This window comes from Culex quinquefasciatus, chromosome 1, assembly GCF_015732765.1.
Source record: "Culex quinquefasciatus strain JHB chromosome 1, VPISU_Cqui_1.0_pri_paternal, whole genome shotgun sequence".
In the NCBI taxonomy this organism is placed as follows: Eukaryota; Metazoa; Arthropoda; class Insecta; order Diptera; family Culicidae; genus Culex; species Culex quinquefasciatus.
Window position 1 is genome coordinate 113,288,450 of NC_051861.1, and position 22,167 is coordinate 113,310,616.

General features: G+C 29.1%; 1 protein-coding gene across 1 annotated transcript in view; it reads right to left on the bottom strand.

Annotated features, from left to right (window-relative positions):
* The window catches only part of LOC6043608, a 454,063-nt gene that overhangs the window by 304,517 nt on the left and 127,379 nt on the right, over window positions 1-22,167 (bottom strand). The window contains exon 3 of the mRNA XM_038266500.1: window positions 18,896-19,051. Coding sequence (XP_038122428.1) covers window positions 18,896-19,017 — 122 coding nt within the window. The 5' untranslated portion in view covers window positions 19,018-19,051. The remainder of the gene's footprint in view (window positions 1-18,895; window positions 19,052-22,167) is intronic.

Sequence of the window (22,167 nt, forward strand, 5' to 3'; positions counted from 1 at the left end):
GCAGTTTCCTGCTCCGAGGTTGGTATAAATATAAACGTTATCTATCAACCACCAGGCGGGGGCCGGATTAAGGGGACTTTGGAAGGGGAACCCTTAACAATGGTCTAGCAGGGCAAAATTTGACTCGTTGTGGTCTGAAATTCGAAATTTGAGGTCTTTCGACAACGTTGGTAACGAGAACTGTCAACATTTTGACAGCTGAAACGGTTTTGTTTTGGTTGCGAGAATCAAAACAAACAGTTGGCAGTGCCTGTTGGTATAAATTTTGACAGCTGAAGTAACTTGTTTTGTTTTTCGAGCTACACGCTCAACAAAGTCGACCAAACTTTGAGTTCAACCAACTTTTGCTGCCAGGGTCGCAACGAGATCCAGCAAAACCGGTGTCACAAACCGGAGATGAGTGTTATTAGATTTTGATCATTTGTCAGCAGCGTCAGCACGAGGACATCCTCCTAGCATAACCTTAAAGTAAATCCCCGACCTTCTACACGACTCTGCGCTTGCATGAGAAACCCCGTAATCCAAGCAATTACTTGAAGGTTGTTAGTTTGCGTGTTCACCGGCTAGGTGGAGCTGAGCTGTGCTGTGTAATGAATTTACATAAACATAAATTGTGAGAAAGTTAATAACACTGGGAGGGATTTCCGTGCTATCATGCGGGGGAGAAGGTGTTTGGTGCGATAAGGATAAGACGAGCGATTTATTGCGCTGAGACGGGCTGTTAATTACAACGTGTCGTGGTTTGAGCTTTACATTAAACTGGCTTGAGTTTTAATTAATTTTTACGACTTGAAACTAGTTTAATCGAAGTAAGCGTGCATCTTTGACAGGTAAACAAAGCAAAACACGGTTAGAGAAAGCTACTCAAAAATGGGTAAGAAATGAATTGACACTTGCAGTGCTGCCAAAACTCAACCACTCAAACTCAATTTGACACCAAACAGCTAACCCGTCAGTTTTGACAGCTCTCACCCAGTCTGCAAAATGGCGAAGGGGGTTGACGACCCCGCGCGCCGAACGTCACCTCACTCAAGCCTTGGATGTCACTGCAGGTGCAAAAACACAACCCTCCCAATGACAAATCAGACACTGAGTAGCAGGCGGTAGAGGAGGGGGGAAAATGCAACCGATGCAACAGAGAGAAAAACAAGACCAGGCAATCATGACAGGCCATGACACGTGTACTCCACGGTGGAAAAAGTGCAGTGTTGTTGTTTTTTTCCTCAGTTGCAGTGCCTTGCACTTTTATTGAGGCTATATTTGAGGCAGTGAGGCAAGTGACAACACCGCGATGACGCTGTCATGGTTGCAGCCGGGTTTTTTTTTTCGGGGGGCTTTTGGAGTTGTAAACAACGTTTGCGCTGTCAAAAGGTGGTGGGGAACTGTAAGAAAAACAGTTTAGGGATCTTACTCAATTTTGGGTACTAATTTAGGGTGAGTTTTTTCAGATTTGACAGTGGCAAACTGTAAACAAAGAGTCTGATCCTACTTCCTAATGTAAACATCAACTGACATGAGCAGGACAGGCTCTTTGTTGACACTTAGAAAGTTATTTAAAGCCCATTTACATTGTTTTGCTTGAATGTTGAAGTAATCAACAAAAGTTTGAGTCTTTTTGATTTGTTGTGTGTTGCCTTTTTGACAATTCGCAGTATTTTTTTTAAGTCGGATTAGCTGTCACTAGTTGGCGATGGACTGTAGAAAATGACAGCTAATGTTAGATCTAACACAATTTTGAGTAATAACTCAGTTAACGTCATGTAACATTAAACAATAACAAAAAAAAAAACAAAAAAAACTTTCAATGATTTCACTAAGAATATATTCTTTGAAAACCTAGTATGTTTCAAAGAAAAATATGTACTCACAATTGTTAACAAAATACCGTATTTTTTAGAAAGTACTCAAATTTTCAATAATTTGCAATATGGGTATCAAACGAAGCGAAATTTTGTTTGCTTTTTCACATTAATAGAGCATTCTATTTCTTGCACATTAAAAAAGTTTTTTTTTTTTGAAAATATTAAAATGTTCACAAAAAACCGTACTTTTTCGAAAGTACTGAAATTTTCATAATTTGCAAAATGCGTATCAAACGAAGCGAAATTTTGTATGCTTTTTCACATTAAAAGAGTTTTTTATTGGAAAATACTAAAATTTTCACATAATACCGTATTTTTTAGAAACTACTCAAATTTTCATAATATGCAATATTGGTATCAAACAAAGTGAAATTTTGTTTGCTTTTTCATATCAATTGGTTTGTTTTTGTAAAATGCAAAATACCGTATTTTTTTTCGAAAATACTCAAACTCTCATAATTTGCGAAATGGCTTTCAAACGAAGCGAAATTTTGTATGCTTTTTCACATTAAAATGTTTTTTTATCGGAAAATACTTTTTTTTACAAAATACCGAATTTTTTAGAAAGTACTCAAATTTTCATAGTGTCCAATATGGGTATCAAACAAAGTGAAATTTTGTTTGCTTTTTCACATTGATAGAGTTTTTTTTGTAAAATACAAAATACCGTATTTTTTCGAAAATACTCGAATTTTCATAATTTGCAATATGGGCATCAAACGAAGCAAAATTCTGTATGCTTTTTCACTTTGTATAAACTTTTTTTTGTAAAATTTTAAAAAATCATTAAATACCGTTTTTTTTGGAAAATACTCAAATTTTAAAAATTTGCAATATGCGTTGCAAACGAAGCGATTTTATTTTTATTTTTCACTTTATTAGAGTATTTTTAAAAAAATACGGTAATTTGTGAAAATTTAAGTATTTTCCAAAAAAAATCTCTAGAAAATTGAAAAACCATACGAAATTTTAATTTATTTGATACCCAAATTACAAATTTAAAAAAATTAATTGGAGTATTTTCGAAACAACGGTATTTTGTGTTAATTTTAGTATTTTACAAAACTACTTTATAAAGTGAAAAAAATAGAAAATTTTGCTTCGTTTGATACCCATATTGTTGATTTTTCGTTTTGGAATTTTTTTTTTTTTTAATTTGAGTATTTTTTAAAAATTACGGTAATTTGTGAAAATTTAAGTATTTTCCCAAAAAAATCTCTAGAAAATTGAAAAATCATACGAAATTTTAATTTGTTTGATATTCAAATTGCACATTAAAAAAATGAATTGGAGTATTTTTGAAAAAGTACGATTTTTTGTTTTGATTTTAGTATTTTACAAAACTACTTAATTTATATGAAAAACATACAAAATTTTGCTTTGTATGATACCCGTATTGCTAATTTTTTATTTTGATATTTTAAATTATTTAAAAATTTGAGTGTTTTTGAAAAAAATGTATTCTGTGAAAATTTTTGCAAACACAAAATTTTTCACAGAATACATTTTTTTTCAAAAATTCTCAAATTTTAAAATAATTTAAATTACCAAAATAAAAAAATTAGCTATATGGGTATCAAACGAAGCAAAATTTTGTATGTTTTTTTCACATTAATTAAGTAGTTTTGTAAAATACTAAAATTTAAACAAAATACCGTAATTTTTCAAAAATACTCAAATTTAATTTAAATTTAAAAACTCTCAAAAATAAGCATATAAAATTTTGCTTCGTTTGATACCCATATTGCAAATTATTAAAAATAAATTAATATCATAAAATACGGTTTGTTGTGAAAATTTTAGTATTTTACATAACTACTTCAATAAAGTGAAAACACATTCAAAATTTCGCTTGGTTTGATATCCATTTAGTAAATAAAAAAAAATGTTTTTCGAAAATTATTAAAATTAGAGTATTCTCGCAAAAAAACGGTATTTTGTGAAAATTTTAGTATTTTACAAAAATTCGTAAATAAAGTGAAAAAAAACATACAAAATTTCTTAAAGGATGCATTGGCATAATGACCAACTCAAACCATTTGTTTTGTTTACAAAATGTAAACAACATATTGTTGTCAAAAAACGGCGAAGAACCCTGAGATAACTTTTCAATAAGACGTAACCTCTGGTGTTTACTAGTAAGGTTACCGTAGAACTGTCTACATGACAGTTGGATCGTACTTGATTTTGAGTACCAGCTCAGTTGATGTCATGTGACATTGCACAGCGGCAGTGTTGCTAGTTTAAAAAAATTAAAAGGTAAACAATAAAAGTCGAAGACTTTTTGATTCGAGGTGTATCCAAGTTTGACATTTCGCAGTAAAAACGTATTTGCTTTAAAAAGTAGGCGGTGAACCTTAAAATTGACAGTTCACGTTAGACCTTACTCAGTTTTGAATACTATCTCACTCAACGGTATGTGACATTTGCCAGTGTTGCTAGTAAACTTTTAAAATAAAAAAAAAGTCTAAATATTTTGAATTCAGCGTGCAATTTAACACTTCCTCATGGCAGTGTTGCCAATTTGACTGCTTTTCGAAGAAAAATCTTTTTTTTTCACAGTGCCATACAATTTCGAGACATACCTCAAGTAACCTCATCAACAAAAGCCCCCCTTTCAACGAGGCAGGGTAGCAAAAAAAAAACGGTGAAAATGCACTGACGACCGCCACTCTTCATATTACATTTTCAATTATTATTTCCACCCTCTTGAGCGCTTTTCATTCCGCCCGCTGTGAATAAAATAGCGAGTAAAAAGGGGGTTTTGTAATGTGTGTAACCCTACCCGTCTGGGCTTCTGTCTGGCGAGGGGGAAATGAATTGAATGTTTTTTGCTCTTTCCCCTTTTTATTTTGCACAAAAAAACACGTGCTATTTTTGCGGAAAAAGTTTTCACAAATCACAACCTTTTACCATTGTCTTGATTGGCTTCAATCAACAATCAACGGGAAGGATCGAATCGTCGATGCAAATTTTCTTGTTGATTGTTGATTGCCTTCTTCAAGACGTTTCTTGTTAACCAATAGCTGTCATCGCAATTGAGTGAGCTCTTAGGAGTCCCAAAATTTGACGTTTCGTCATAAAATTTTATAGCATCTGTCATTTACAGTTAAAAATCAACAATTTTGACAGTTCGTCATAATCGTGGATGCTATAAAAACCCAAAACCAGCTCACTTAAGAGCCAATTTTCCCCCTGCCCCACAACATCACAAGCCCCTCTGACAGTCACTTCCAAGGGTGAACCTAACCTGGTCCGAAAATGCACCTTCATGCTCTGTCCTTCCACCTTTCACCACCTTCTTGGCGGCAAAACAACAAGTCAACACTGGGTGAAAACAAAGGTAGAGAAGGGGGATGACTTGGAAATAGGCAGCTCAATTTCCGATTACAGTACACAAATCATCGTGTTGTTGGTTTTTTTTCCTTCTTGTTTTGTTTTTGTTGGTGGGAACTAGGGGTGGGGGGTGGGTAACAACCCCGAACAGGACATCAAGACAAGACACGAACTCTTCGTTCGCGCGCTGACAGCTCCGAGGAAGACACCGGCAATTTCCGGTGAAATGGAGTTTTTGGGACGGGTGAAAAGTGGAATTTTTGAGCGCGCGAGTGGTTTTAGCGTGTGTGCGGTTGTCAACGTGATTACACGGTCAGTGGGAAGTGGGTTGTTTTTGTGTTTGAGCAGGTAATTACTGATTACGAATCACTTAGTTTTCGGCAAAATTTAACCTACTCAGAAATTAGGAAATGGGGGAAATGTCTGATTTGGGTAAATTTGACTAATATCTGATTTTCGTAATTTTATGTTAAATTGTGATTAAAATTCACCAAAAATCTGTCATTTTCCCTATTTACTAATTTCTGAGTAGGTTAGAATTTAGGCAAAACTGAATAACTATAAACGTGCGTGTAATACTTTACAATGTTGTCATTGAACGAGTAGTTGTCAGTCCCACATAGAAAAATGGGCGGAAAACGGCCAGAAAGCGGGGACGTTTTGCCTGAAAGCGGGCCCGATTTTTAGCACGCTTTTTCCCCTCGTTGTGGCCCATTGCGTGCCAGAATGCAACATTTAGGCGGGCGTTACGCATTTTGGCCGAGCTGTTACGCCCGTCTGTGGCACGGTTCTGGGCACATTTTGACCACGATAACGGGCAAAAAAGCGATGGCGGAACGGGGCGCATTATGGGGGGCGCTTCTTCTTCTTCTTTAGTATTTCCGGATCCAGTTTAGAGCGGTTAGGGTGATCAATACAATTAGGGTGACAAAAAAAAACAAAACAGATTAAAATGTTTATTCAAAGAGTTTCTAAAATTACAATAAAAGCCACTTAACCTATTTAAAACTAGCCTATATAAATAAAAGTTGAATTAATATGTTCAACTTAATTTAAAATGGTCCTATTGGTTTAAATAACTGAATTTGATAAAATTATTTTACAAAACTAACCAAAATAGTTTAAATAACTTTAAATTAGTAGTAATTATAAAAATTTAGTTGAATTGAGGTAAATTTTGATAAATTAAGGTTAATTTAGAATAATTGAGTTAAATGTCAAGTTTAGTTTAATTTAGTTGATTAAGTTTAATAAATTTAAATAAGGTTAAATCAAGTTAATTTAAGTTAAATGAAGTTAAATTAAGTTGAAGAAATTCAGATGAATTCATATATAAGTAAAAATAAGTTAAATTTAGAAAATAAATTTAGTTATTAAAATTTAGTTTTGTTTCGTTTAAAATTTGTTAAATATGGTAAAATTTAGTAAAATTTATTAAAATTTAGTAAAATTTAGTACAATTCAGTAAAGTTTCGTAAAATTTAGTAAAATTTTCTAAAATTTAGTAAAATTTAGAAAAATTCAGTAATATTAGGTAAAATTTAATAAAATTTATTAAAATTTAGTAAAATTTAGTAAATTTAAGAAAAATTTAGTAAAATTTAGTAAAATTTAGTAAAATTTAGCATAATTTAGCAAAGTTTAGTAAAATTTAGTAAAATTCAGCATAATTTAGCAAAATTTAGTAAAATTTAGTAAAATTTAGTAAAATTTAGAAAAATTTAGTAAAATTTAGAAAAAAAATAGTAAAATTTGGTAAAATTAAGTTGATCTAGTAAAATTTTATAAATATAAGTTAAATTAAGTTTAATTTAGTTACGTTTAGTAAAAGTTAGTAACATTTAGTAAAATTTAGTAAAATTGAGCAGACTTTATTTAAATTTAGTTAAATTTATTATTTTTTTTAAATTTAGTTAAATTTAGCAAACTTTAGACAAATTTAGTTAAATTTAGTTAAATATAGTTAAATTTAGTTTAATTTAGTTAAATTTAGTTAAATTTAGTTAAATTTAGTTAAATATAGTTAAATTTAGTTAAATTTAGCTAAAATAAGTAAAATTTTGTGAAATTTAGTTAAATTTAGTTAAGTTAAGTTAAATTTTATGAAATTTAGTTTAATTTAGTTAAATTTAGAAAAATTTAGCAAAATTTAGAAAAAATGGTAAAATTTGATAAATTTAGTTAATCTAGTAAAATTTAATAAATATAAGTTAAATTAAGTTAAATTCAGTTACGTTTGGTAAAAGTTAGTAACATTTAGTAAAATTTAGTAAAATTGAGCAGACTTTACTTAAATTAAGTTAAATTTATTAACATTTTGTTAAATTTAGCAAACTTTAGATAAATTTAGTTTAATTTAGTTAAATTTAGTAAAATTTAGTTAAATTTAGAAAAAAATAATAAAATTTAGTAAAATTTGGTAAAATTTTGTAAAATTTAGTAAATCTAGTAAAATTTTGTAAAGTTTAGTAAAATTTAGTAAAATTTGTAAAATTTAGTGAAATTTAGCTAAATTAAGTTAAATTTAGTTCAATACTTCAGTTTAGTTAAATTTTGGTAGATTAAATTAAATTGATTTGAGTTAAGATCAGTTAAAATAAGTTTAATTCAGTTAAACTAAGATAAATTCTATTATATTTAGTAAAATTTGGTTCAATTCAGTAAAATTTAGTTAAATAAAATAAAACTAAGTTAAATTTAGTTACAATAAGTTAAATTCAGCAAAATTTAGTTAAATAAAGTTAAACCAAGTAAATTTAAGTTAAATTAAGTGAAATCTAGTAAAATTAAGTTAAACTTAGTTAATATCAATTACATTTAGTTTAATTTATTAATATTTAGTTTATTTCAGTTAAATTTAGTTATATTTAGTAAGAATCAGTTGACTTACAATTAAGTAAGAATCAGTTGACTTTAAATTTAGTGAAATTCAGATAAACTAAGTTAAATTTAGATAAATTAAATTAAATTTCACTAAATTAAAATAAATAATGTTAAATTGGGTTTGCTAAGTAAAGTTGAATAAAGTGAATTTAGTTAAATTAAGTTAAATTCAGTTAAACTTAGTTAAATTTAGATAAATTAAGTTAAATATCACCCAATTAAATTAAATGAAATTAAATTGGGTTTGCTTAGTATAGTTAAATATAGTGAATTTAGTTAAATGAAAATATATTCAAATAAATTATGTTAAATTAAGGTAAGATTGAGTTAAATAAAGTTAAATAATCTTAAATAAGCTTAAAAATAGTAATATACAGTTAAATAAAGATAAATAAAGTAAAATTGTGTTAAATATTGCTAAATTTAGTAAAATTTTGGTAAACTGAGTTAAATTACGTTAATTTAAGTTAAATTAGTTTATATTAAGTTGAATGAATTATTTCGGTAACATTTACTTGAATCCAGCTAAATAAAGTTAAATTTATTTTAAATTTGAAAAATTAAAAAGCCAAATTTCACAAAATTTAGTTAAATTTGATTGAAAATTGTTGAATTTAGCGAAATGTAGATGAATTTAGTAAAATTTCGTTCAATCTGTAAATTTAAGTTACATTTAGTTATAATAAGTAAATTTTCGTTAAGTTAAGTTAAATGTAGTGAAATTAAGTTGAATTTAGTAAAATAAATAAAAATTTAGTGAAATTAAGTAAAATTTAAATTTATTTTAGTTGAATTTAACTTTAAATTAAGTATAATTAAGTTTAATAAAGTTAAGTAAATTTTATCTTTATTTGAGTAAAAATGAGTAAAATTAAGTAAAATTATGTTCAGTTTTGTCAATTTGATTTTATTTATTTAAAATTTATTGAAATTTAGTAAAAAAATAGTAACACATAGTTTAATTTATATCAAGTTTGAAAAAAATTTAAATTTTGTAAAATTAAGTAAAATTGATGTCAATTTCGTTATTTGTTTTGATTTAGTTAATTTTTTTAATAAGTTAAATAAATTTCAATTTTGTTTAATGTAGTTTACTTTAGTTAGAGTTCGTTACATTTAGAAATTAATGATTAAATTTGTTTACAATTGCTTTTATTTCAGTTAAATTATGTTATATTTTGTAAAATTTGTAAAATATAAAAATATTTAGTTAATTTTAGTAAAATTTTACTAAATTTTAATAAATTTTATTAAATTTAACTAAATTTTACAAAAAATAACTGAATTTAACTACTTTTGACTCATTGTAACTAAATTTTACTCATTGTAACTAAATTGAACTTAGTGTAAATAACTGTAACGAAATAAAAAAAAACACGTTTTGCAAAATTAAATGACATTTCACTATAAATTGAAATCAAAATAAATTAAAATCAATTTGACTAAATATGAATCAATTTAACTACGTTTTAATCATTTTAACTAATTTTAAATCAAATAAACTAATTTTAAATAAATTAAACTAATTTTACATCAATTAAACTGAATCTTATTAAGCATAAATCAATTTACTTCTACAAAATTTCACATATATTTTACTAAAATTAACTACATTCAACTGAAATAAAATCAATTGTGCAAAAATTTTAATCATCAATTTCTAAATTTAACTAACTCTAACAAAAGTTAACTTAAATTGAAATAAACTAAACTAAATAAAAAATTAACTAAATTAAAACAAATAACTAAATTTGAATCAATTGGCTACATTGACATCAAATTAACAAAATTTAACATAATTTTACTTCATTTAGATAAGTTTAGCCCAATTTAACTTTACTCAACTTAATTTTACTAAATTCAACTTAATTTTACCTAATTTAAATAATTTTAGCCAAATTCAACTAAATTTCGCCAAATTTAAAACTAAATTTAATTTAATTTCATTAAATTTAACTTAATTTCACTAAACTTAACTTCATTTTACTTTATATAACTAAATTTAACTAAGTTTTGCAGATTTTACTAAATTTAACAAAAATTTTCTTTATTCAGCAACATTTTACTAAATTTAACCATTTTAATCAAATTGAACTAAATTTAGTAGATTTCAGCTATTTGTTTTTTTTTTTTCTAAATTTAACTAAATTTTACATATTTAGCTAAATTTAGCTTTAGTTTACTAAATTCTACTACTTTTTACCTAGTTTAACTTACGTGAACTAAATTGAACCTAGTTTATTTTTTTTAATTTTTACTAAATTTTAACTAATTAAACTTAATATACTTGTTTCTACTTATTTTTTTCTTTGCTTATTTAAATTTAACTCAATTTAACAAATTCAAACTAAATTTAACTTAATTTACATAAATTTAACTAAATTTTACTTAATTAAACTTATTTCAACTAAATTTAAGTTAATTTAACTTAATATAAGTTAACTTAATTTTATTTTCCTAAATTTAACTAAATTTACCTTAATTTCACAATTTTTTTTAATTTAAATTAACTTAACTTCATTTAACCTAGTTTAACTTTTTTTAACTTCAACTAAATTTCACTTAATTTACCTTAATTTAACTTAATATAACATAATCAAACTAATTTTTACTTAATTTTGCAGAATTTAACTTAAATTACATTAATTAATCAAAATTTAACAAAATTTTAAATTTTGTAAAATTCAGATGAATTTTGAAAATTTTGTTTAATTTGGTGAAATAATGTTTAAATTTGTAAAATTAATTTAAACTTAGTTAATTTTGTTAACATTTAGTTAATTTGATTTAAATTTAGTTACTTTTATTCAAATTTTGTTAAATGTAGTTAAATTTAGTTAAATCTGGTTCAATTTAGTAACATTAAATGTTCGATTAAATATGATATAATTAAATTTATTAAAAATTATCAAAATTTCGTTGAGCTGTTCTAAATTTACTTGAATTAGATTAAGATTTAGTTAAATTGATTTTTAATCTAGTTAAATTTATTCTGATTTAGTTAAATTGATTAAAATATTTTTAATTTGTTAGAATTTAGTTATTTCTAGTTAAATTTATTTAAAATTAATTCAATTATGTCAACTTTAGATTAAATTAAGTAAAATAATTTAAAATGATTACCTGAAAAAGTTTCAGTTTGTTAATTTTCATAAATTATAGTAAGAATTACTCAAAATTGCAAAAGTTAAAGAAATTTACTTAATTTTTTTTAGTAACATTAATCAGTTAAATTATCAAAATTTTGGTAATTTGTTTATGTTCAATTAAAATTTAGTTAAGTTTAGTTGAAATTTCTTAACAAATGGTTTCCTGTTTTGATGCTGTAAAAAAATGATGTTGCTAATTTTTATTTTTGTAGTTTTGAACTTCTGTAATTTTTTTTATTTTTGCTGATTTTTTAATCTATGTTTTTATATTTTTATTGCAATCGAGAATATTAAATTAATAATTGTTTAGTGTTTTTGTTTAATTGTATATTCGTATCTGTAATTTTTTGTTTTTTTTTTGTATTTTTGAATCGATGTATTTATATAATTGGGAATTTCTACATCATTAAAAAAAATTAGTAATGATGGAAACTTTATGTCGTAAAAGAAATACTGAGGGAACGAAACGCAAAAAATTCTAAGTATAAAATATAGGTATTCGGTGCCCTCTCCCCGTGCCATACCTTCACACTTAGGAGACCCGGGAGGCGGAGTCTTGTCGCAAAAAGAACGATACACGCCTGTGGATCCGTTGACGAAACCGCAAGGTTTAAGAGGGCCACATTATAAGGTGTTACGTCGATTCCGTTTTTTTCCGAGGGAACGAAACACAGCAAAGAATCGATAAAAAAAATGATGTGGGGGGACATTCAAATAAAATAAAATAAAAAAAAACATTGAACTTTGAATAGTAAAATAAAAGCTACTTTCCTGCAGATGAAGCAGAACAAAACGGGTGCGAGATGTCAATTCTATCTCGGAAGAAGAAATGGGACAAAATGCGGAACACTCTAGCAAACCAACGCTGGTCAGTTGAGGTTCCCGCTGACGGTACTCATGCCGAAGTGACCTCGGCCGGACCCGGCGGCGTGACGTCCCTAAAGTTGTGAGTGGTTGCATCTGCTGCCTCGAGTTGGTCAGCTCGGTTGCGGTTGATCCGACGGGGAACAATTAGTTGGCCCACCGACGGCTGCAGTGGCGGCGCAGAAAACTGTTTCCCTCCGGCGGCCGTTTGGCTCAGCGCCGACAAACTGCGCTGGATGTTGGGGCAGGCGGACGGGATAAACTGCTGCACGGCCGGGTTGGCGGCGGCCGGTTCGACGGCCTACTCGTACAACATCATGCGCAGCAGCTCGTTCTGCATGATGCTCTGGGTGTGAATCTACAGCTCTAGCGGGGTCGGAATATGCGGCTGGTGTTGCTTTGTGCTGCTGGTTCTGGGCCAGGAGTTAGTTGCCTGCTCGATTTCGGGCCACCATGATGACCAGCACCAGTTGGAACGGCGGAACCAATCACTGGAGCACGGTCCGGATTGGGCGGTGCCGCTAACGATCCTCAAAAATCGAGTCAACGTTCTCCAAGTTGACTCTGTTCCGCTGGCCCAACCTCCGGCGGCCATCCACTTCCGCGGCCATCCACTCCGGCTCCTCCTCGATGACCGTGTCCTGGAGGCGGTAGTCACCGACACCGACGTAACACTCAAGTAAAAAAGATGACCCTTCTTTGCATCACCCCTCCGGTAAGTCCGGTGAGCTGTCAAACGGTTTTTCGAAAAATGTATTAGCAAGGCAACACTGATTCTATTTCGTTTGTAAACACAAATCAGCTGATTCATTCATAAACTACCTTTTGTTTGCAAACAATGGGTCAAGCAGTGTTGCGAAATATATTTTTATCGGCAAGGGGTGATTCCAAGGAAGTAATTGGGGTGAGTCGTGCTGGGACACATTTCAGCAGATTTTTTACATGGAGTGTTACGTCGGTGTCGGTGCGGTAGTAGTGATGGTGATGGTGGAATGAAAATGAAAGATAAAAACTTACCTTTAATCTGCCGACCAAAACACACCAGAACAACATTTTTTTTTTCTAGCCAACTGAAAAGTTCAAACGAAAAAGTTTGACAGTTCGCGCGTTATGAAAAAAGAGAGAGTGTGCGTTTTGGCATGCACGAAGTTTATTGGTGTGCGTGTGCAAATATAAAATCAACATTTTCGCGGATTGAGTCTTGGATAGAGGGTCTGAACTGGCACTGGGGATGCCCGATTTTCGCCCGCAGCCCCCCTAAAGTTAGAGTGGGGTTTAGTTTCTTGTCTGATGATCAAAGTGGTTTGTTCCGGAGCAAATTTGAACTGGTTTGACGTTCGCTGAGAGTGCTAAGGATTCGGTTGTATCTCTGCTTGCAAAAAATAATTGACGTTTAATCACAAACTTTAATTTGACCGTTCCCATTTACGTTGTTCAACTGTCAAAGAAGTGGGTTGAATCAAGACAGTTCATGGTCACTTTTAAGGATTATTCGAGCGGGCCCGACCGAGTAAAATTGTAACAATTCTTAAAATTTTAAAGTTTAAATAGTTCTATTTTTTTTTTGAATTTGAGAACTTTAAATAGGTTTTAAAAAAATGTGCAGCCTCTTAAAATTTGCAAAGTTTTGAAAATTCCCAAAAAATCTGGAAATAAATGTGAAAAATTCTTAAGACTGATTTTTTTTAAGTTATGTAAAATGTAAAAAAAGATAAATGTTTGAATTTAATTGAATTTGTTGAAGCTGCACAATGGTTAGAACTTTAAAAATTCTTGAAATTAAACATAAAATATGATAAAAATAAAATTCTTAAAAATGGAAAAAAGGCAAAAATTCTAAAGATTCATTGAAAAAATATAATTTGAAAAATGTAAAAGATGTGTAAAATATAAAAAAGTTTAATTTTTAAATTTGTTGGAACTGCACATTGGTGAGATCATTAAAAATTCTAGAATTAAAAAATTTAAAATTTGAAAAAAATCTTACATTAAAAAAAATTGTAAAGATTCCTTAACAATTATTTAGGAAAAATTTTAAATTAATAAAAACTAGCATTAAATATTTTCTTTTATTCAAAAATGACAAAATCTAAAAGTAAAATCATTCTAAAAATAAAAAATAAAGCTCCAAAAATGTTAAATTGCATAAAATCTACGATCGCTAAAATATTTATTTATTTTAAAAATTTTGAACACATCTGAAGATTAATTTGAAATCCAAGACAGTAAAAAATTGTAAAAATTGCAAAAAAAATGTAAAAAGCTGTAAAAAATTGTAAAAAATTGTAAAAAATTGTAAAAAAAATTAAAAAATTGTAAAAAATTATAATAGTAGACGAGTGCTGAAAAAATCAAGTTTTGCAACAAGTTGCTTACAACATTTTTTGCAATTCCGAAAAACGCTTCTTTAATGGAATTTTATGTCAAACATGCATGTGTTTAGTAAATTCATCGTTCAAAACAAAACAAATATTGAAAAATGCTACTTTTCGATACTAGTAATGAAAAGTTTAACTTTTCAGCACCACTTTCAGTGCTGAAAAGTAGAACATTTCAGCACTGTTATTGAAAGGTATAAATTTTCCATTCTGTTATTTTTGGTAGGGAAATGTAGGCCGTTTCGTTTCTCCAGAAGGACAGGAAAAGTTGACAGTTTCACAGTGGAATTGCAAAAAAAATTATAAAAAATTATAAAAAATTGTGAAAAATTGAAAAAAATTATAAAAAAATGTAAAAAATTGTAAAAAATTGTAAAAAATTATAAAAAAATTGTAAAAAATTGTAAAAAATTGTGAAAAAATGTAAAAAATTGTAAAAAATTGTAAAACATTGTAAAAAATTGTAAAAAATTGAAAAAAATTGAAAAAAATTGTAAAAAAATGTAAAAAATGTAAAAAACTGTAAAAAATTGTTAAAAATTGTAAAAAAATGTAAAAAATTGTCAAAAATTGTAAAACATTGTAAAAAAATGTAAAAAATTGTAGAAAGTTGTAAAAAATTGTAAAAAGTTGTAAAAAATTGTAAAAAAATGGAAAAAATTGTAAAAAATTGTAAAAAATTGTAAAGAATGGTAAAAAATTGTAAAAAGTTGTAAAAAATTGTAAAAAATTGAAATTTTTTTTAAAAAATTGTATTTTTTTTAAAAAAATTGTAAAAAATTGTAAATAATTGTAAAAATTGTTAAAAAATGTAAAAAATTGCAAAAAATTGCAAAAATTAAAAAAAATGTATAAAATGTTAAAATTGTAAAAAATTGTAAAAACTTGTAAACAAATTTAAAAATTTGTAAAAAATTGTGAAAAATGTTAAAATTTGTAAAAATTTGTGTAAAAAAAAATGTAAAAAATCAAAAAAGGTAATTTATTTTTTATTTTTTTTATTTGTATTTTTGTTTAATTTTATTTTAAATTGGAAAAAAAACTTTTAAAAATTGTGAAGAAAGTAAATAAAAATTAATAAATTTTAAATTTGTTAAAACTTCAAATATTCCCAAAAATTAGAAAAATCAAATTGCAAATAAAGTTAATTAAAAAAAATGTCAAATGGAATAAAAAAAAGTTTTTATTGTTTTAAAATTTAAAATAGGCATATTAGCAAATGCCTGAAATTCATACAAAAATAATTTTTTTTATAAAACAATCTAAACATCCAATTTATTTAAAAAAAAAACTATTAAAAAATCATTGATTAATTTTTTTAAACGTTTATGCAATTTTGACGATTCCATTTTTATCACGTGTTTGGATGTTTAAAATTTTTGGAACCTTAAATTTTAAAACCTGGTCTTAAATCTGTAAAAAATTAAAAAAAAAGAAAATCCTATGATTTTTGTTATAATTGAAAGGAATCTAAACTCCTATAAATTTTTCAAATTTCTTAAAAATTACAAAGAAATAAAAGTATTGATAATCAATCAAATAAATTTTCTAATATTCTTCAATAATATTTTGTGTTGATTCAAAACTATCAAAATTCGTAAGGTTCTGAAGTTTTTTTAATTTTTCACTTAGGCCGATGCAAATATTTAAAAAAGTTTTTGTCCCTCGGCCCTGGCCAAGGTCAAGGGGGGGGGGGCAAAAAAATAAAAAAAATATGAAAATTTAAATAACAAGCCATAGTCTTCACATTTAGATGAAAAAAGTGTTTTAAAATTCATTTTACACTAGTTCAGTTGTTTTGCAATCATTAGTTTTCAAAAAATCTAAGATCTGACAAAAACAAAAATTGTATCGAAAAAAAACATTCTGCATCGAAAATTTTCAGAAAATCTTAAGATTTTTTAATAAACCCAAACATGCTAAAAATGATTTTAAACGCAGAAGAATGTATTTTAATTTGATTTCAGCTGGTTGCACTTGAATTTTCACTGAAATTTTGAAGTTTATTGTAAAAATATTTTGTTTGCCCCCTGATTTTTCGGGCAAAGGAAGGGAAGGGGGGGGGGGAGGGTGACAAAAACTTTTAAAAATATTTGTACCAGCCTTATTCATACATTTAAAAAAATATGTTTACTTTTTGATTTATTTGTTTCATATTTTATATAATAAAAAGCATAAAAAACCCTTAAATTCAAAAAAAATATTTAAAAACTAAATACTACAAGCCTTCAGGACTTTGAAAAATATTTGCGTACAGTTTTTTTTTTCAATTGAAAAACATTAATTTAATTAATTTATTTATTAACTTTTTTTTGAGAAAAACTTGTAAATATTAAATTTTTAATTGTTTTCAATTTTACAAATGTTTTGAATTTTCCAATTTAAAAGGCAATTTTGAAAATTAACTATTACAAAAAAAGTATGGGAAAAATTTCGAAAGTTTTATTCAAAATTTCCTACAATGTTTCAAAGTAAAATTGAATATTGTATAGTAAATTAGTATCTAAGTGTCAAATTTATGCTGCTGATAAAATGATAAGTTTATCCCAGAAAAAATCTACCGAGACAAAAATGTTCCATATTTTACCAGATGGCTGAGAGAGAGCTGTCATTTGACAAAATTATCCTACTCCAAAACTGTATACAAACGCTAGCTGATAAGTGTAATTTTAGGCGAGTTTTGTTTTCGTTTGCCGTGTGTCACGGCCGTTTCGACGAGTAAGTTTTTGTTTGACTTTCGTTCAAATGTTATTGTTTACGATGAGTCTAGGCAGCTCAAGGTCAATTTAGGAAACACAATTTAGATTTGATATCTGTCAAACGACATCGCGGTTAACACTGTCAAATATACACTGAGAAAAATCAACCCCAATAAAAAGTTTCACAATTTCGCCACCAGGGGCGCCCAAATCACAAGATCGGTCATCTGTCAAAAATATCCCACCCACAAAAAAAATGTAAACAAACTTATTGTTACTTACCACCGGTAGCCATCCGGCGTTGCGACCCCGAACCGGCCGGCAGCAGTGCTGCCAGTCCGGGGGTCTCAATCAGCCAAACACTGCTGCAAACACTGCTCCGGGCGTCATCGGTGGGCAGAGTCTCCGCCATTGGTGATATTTGGCCACGGCTTTCCGGACAACTAGTCGGTTGTTGTTGTGGGCGCAAATTTTGACGTTTCACGTGCGATTCTTTGTTTTGTTTTGATTTTCGGATTCGCGAAGTCGGATGTTTGGGCTTGACGGTTGCGCGCAACGGTAATGGTTGATTGAAAAAGCTCGACGCACGCGGAAGTGTTGCCAGTTTTGTTGGTTGATTGAAATGAGCTTGTTTTGATTGAATGTTTGACAGGGCAAGGGAAACGTCACTTTTAGGGTGCGCGCTCGCGGGGTTTTGAATCGATCGATTGTTTACACGGGGTTGGAGGGGGGGTTTGGGGAAGGTTAGCGATGGGTTAACTTGTCAATTTATTATACAGGTTATGTTTGTGGTTGGCTATTGTTGTTGGCTAGTTATGAATTCGACTAAATTGGGTTATCAATACAATCGCAATCGTTTAAATACTTTTGATCGTTTTTGTTTTTGTTTAGCTAATTTCGTTTTGTACTCGGAAACTCTACGGATCATTTACATGTCTTGTTTTTTTTTTGTTTGTGTGTGGTTGTGTAGTTTTGGTTTTGTGGTTTAAACTTTATAATTTATGGTTAAACTACCGGAAGCGAAGCGTTTTCAAACTCTACGGAAGCGAATTTAATGGGTTAAATAGTTCCAAAAAGTCGAAAGCACGCTCTTAACACTGTTCCTTGTTTGACACTACCGTGGTTACTTTAGGTGGATTAGCTTTACTTGACAGTTCTCGGCTGTTTACACACTTTGTACACGCTTATTCGGTATTAGGTAATTTTGCTTAGTGTTTAGGTTATCATTTTTGGGAGGGAACGAGTAGAAGATATGTCGTTAGTTGCTTACTTTTTACTTATTTTTAAATACACATTTTTTTTTGTTGATAAATTGGTTAACCTGGATTGCTACTGTTTTTATTACTGTCACGTTATTATCATTCATTATTATCGTATTTGCTTATTAGTACTGCTTGTCAAACTTTACAGGGTACTTAGTACTGTGGGTTATTTGCGCTACTCTTTAGTTATAATCTAGCTCACTTCCGTTTGACGGTTTTTTTTTCTTTGATTGTTATTACAAATATGTTTCGCACGTGTTTATATGTAAAATTTAGCTTTGTTTTGATTTGATTTGTTTTCTTAGTTACATATGTATGTGTGTGTTTCCCTTGATTCAAGCTCGCATGGTAAATGTACAAGATTCTTAGGAGATTCTAACTTGGCTCAACTTCACTTCTCATGGTTTTACACCACGGGGGGGTTGTTTGACGTTTTTGGCGCGGTGGAAAGCCCAAACATACCTGCGCTGGGATTCGACCTTGCGGAAGTCGAGCGGTTCGTGCGGCTCGATGCCGTTAAAGGGCGGCCCGTACCCGTTCGGGTACCGGCCACTGTACAGCGGTATCGTCGGCGGCGATGACATGGTGTCGAGCACTTGCAGCAGGAATTTCAACGAGCTGGAAGGAAGGAGAAAGCAGAAAAGAGAGCGATCAAAAGACAGTTGACAGGTTGGTTTGCCATAATGGCGGCCGTTTGACAGGTGCCATCATGGTGAAATCAGAAAAATTCTCGTTTGCTATAAAATAGAGATATATAAAATAGAAGAGAAATTTGACAGCTTCCAGTCATCATGTGTTTGCCATAATGCCAATGTTGTTATTCATTTTTATGGCAACAGAATCGACTACAACCTAGTTATGCTTATTGTCTTCAAATTGACAGAAAGAAAGAAGACAAACTAAAGGAAAATAAACAATTGCTCATAAACTATAAACACTTTTCTAAATAGCAGAAGAGTTTTGACAGCTCAATATGTTCAAATTGACAGATGGAAAAAAACGCCATAATGCAGGCTACCGTTAGACGCTTTTACGGAAAAAACGACAACAATCTGACAAAAACTTAACAACACTTAATAACTGAAGAGATTTAACAGTCTTTTGACTTTTAATTGACAGATGCCATGATGCAGATTATTATTAATCATTTGTATGACAATCGATTCACCATAACCGAAACAAAAAAATCAAACATCAAACAAGATTAGACAGCTCAATTGATGGAAAAAAGCCATTGGCTGATGCACGAAGTAATTCTTGTTTACATATTTTTGGTACCCTCCGCAAACGTCAAACAATACATAGTTGATACCGGATCTCTCTCATAAAAGTCCTGGAAAAAAAATTGTTTATTTTTTAGCTATTTAATCATTAAAAAATCAAGATATCTTAAGAAATATATAAATTTAATATTTTTTTAAGAATGTTGGAGATAATAAAAAAATCAGAATTTTTCAGACTAAAACAATTTTTATAATTTTTGGAATAAACACAAAATATTGTTGTAGATCATCAAATTTATTTTAGCTATCAAAACTATTATTTGTATTTGATTTCTGTGAATTTTGATAATATTGCAAAATTGTATAAAGCTTTTTAATCGCTTGTCTATTTAAGTTTTTAAAATGTTTTTGCTTTGTAGATTTGTTTTTATAGATTTCATAAACATTTGATTTTGTAGAAATTTAAGGCATTTTTGCAGTATTAAAATTATGTGCTTGTTGATAATTTAAAACAATAAAATCTTATTTTTAATTTAGGTTTGATTATATTCTAATTCTTTTGATTTTGTTTTTAATTTTATGATTTTTTTTTATTTTGAGAATTTTTCAAACTTTAGCAATTGTGCAGATTCAACAAATTTTAAAATTTATCAATTTTTACATTTTACACCATTTTGTTATATTTTTACCACTATTTTTCAATTTTTACATTTTTTACAATTTAAAAAATATATATTTTTTACAATTAAAAAATATTACAGTATTTGTCATTTTTTTACAAATGTTTCACAACATTTTACAAATTTTACAACTCTTATGAGCTTTTTATTTTTTTTTTTTTACGATTGTTTAAAATTGATGAAATTTAAAATTTATAACACATTTTAAAATTCATCAATTTTAACAATTAACACTATTTTGTAATTTTTTACCATTTTTTCGTTTTTTTACAATTTTATAAAAAAAATATAATTTTTTAAATTTTTTTATCAATTTTTTACAATTTTTTACAATTTTTACAATTTTTACAATTTTTACAATTTTTACAATTTTTACAATTTTTACAATTTTTACATTTTTTACAATTTTTACAATTTTTACAATTTTTACAATTTTTACAATTTTTACAATTTTTACAATTTTTACAATTTTTACAATTTTTACAATTTTTACAATTTTTACAATTTTTACAATTTTTACAATTTTTTACAATTTTTTACAATTTAAAAAAAAAATTACAATTTTTTAAAAAATATACAATTTTCTATAATTTTTTTCCTTTTTTTTAATTTTTTACAATTTTTCTTGCATTTTTTCTGACAATTTTTCTCGCAATTTTTCTTATAATTTTCTTGCAATTTTTCTTGCAATTTTTTTTTGCAATTTTTCTTGCAATATTTCTTTCAAATTTTCTTGTTATTTTTCTTTAATTTTTTCTTGTAATTTTTCTTGCAACTTTTCCTGCAATTTTTCAGCATTTTTTGCAATTACAGTTAAACCTCGCATATGCACCTCATATGGGGGTTTCTTATGCGAAGCACGCATATGCGAGGTACAGGGCTTATGGGATTTTGGCTATATGGGAGACATAGGCTATATTTTATAAAAAATCAACTAAACTATACAAATTTATAGTGTTTTGGAATCGTTATGAAGTCAGCTATACAGCTACACCAAATTTACATGGTTTACGATGTTCTAGGTCATCCGAAACTTCGTCAAGTTAAGGCCTATGTGTTCAACGCCGTACAAGTATGAGGTAGGCGATTTGACTGTGGTTTTTGACCACAGGTCATATCCGGATAACCTCAGGGAGGTTCAGGGACTAGTCTACCGATATGTGGTGATGTTCTGGGTCCTGTGTAGAGTCCCTGAAGGTACGTCCGATGGGTCTACCGCCGTAACAAGGCAGAGGTCGGTAGTTTTAGACCTCAGATCATATCCGGAAAGCCTCAGGGAGGTTCAGGGACTAGTCTACCGATATGTGGAAATGTTCTGGGTCTTCTGTAGAGTCCTGGGAGGTACGACCGATGGGTCTACCGCCGTAACACGGCAGAGGTCGGTGTTTTTTGACCTCAGATCATATCCAGATAGCCTCAGGGAGGTTCAGAGACTAGTCTACCGATATGTGGAAATGTTCTGGGTCTTCTGTGGAGTCCCGAGAGCTACGCCTGAAGGGTCTACCGCCGTAACAAGGCAGAGGTCGGTGGTTTTTGACCTCAGATCATATCCGGATAGCCTCAGGGAGGTTCAAGGACTAGTCTACCGATATGTGGTGATGTTCTGGGTCTTCTGTAGAGTATCGGGAGTTACGGCCGATGGGTCTACCGCCGTAACAAGGCAGAGGTCGATGGTTTTTGACCTTAGATCATATTCAGATAGACGCAGGGAGGTTCAGGGACTAGTCTACCGATATGTGGTGATGTTCTGGGTCTTCTGTAGAGTCCCGGGAGCTGCGTCCGATGGGTCTACTGACGTAACACGGCAGAGGTCGGTGGTTTTTGACCTCAG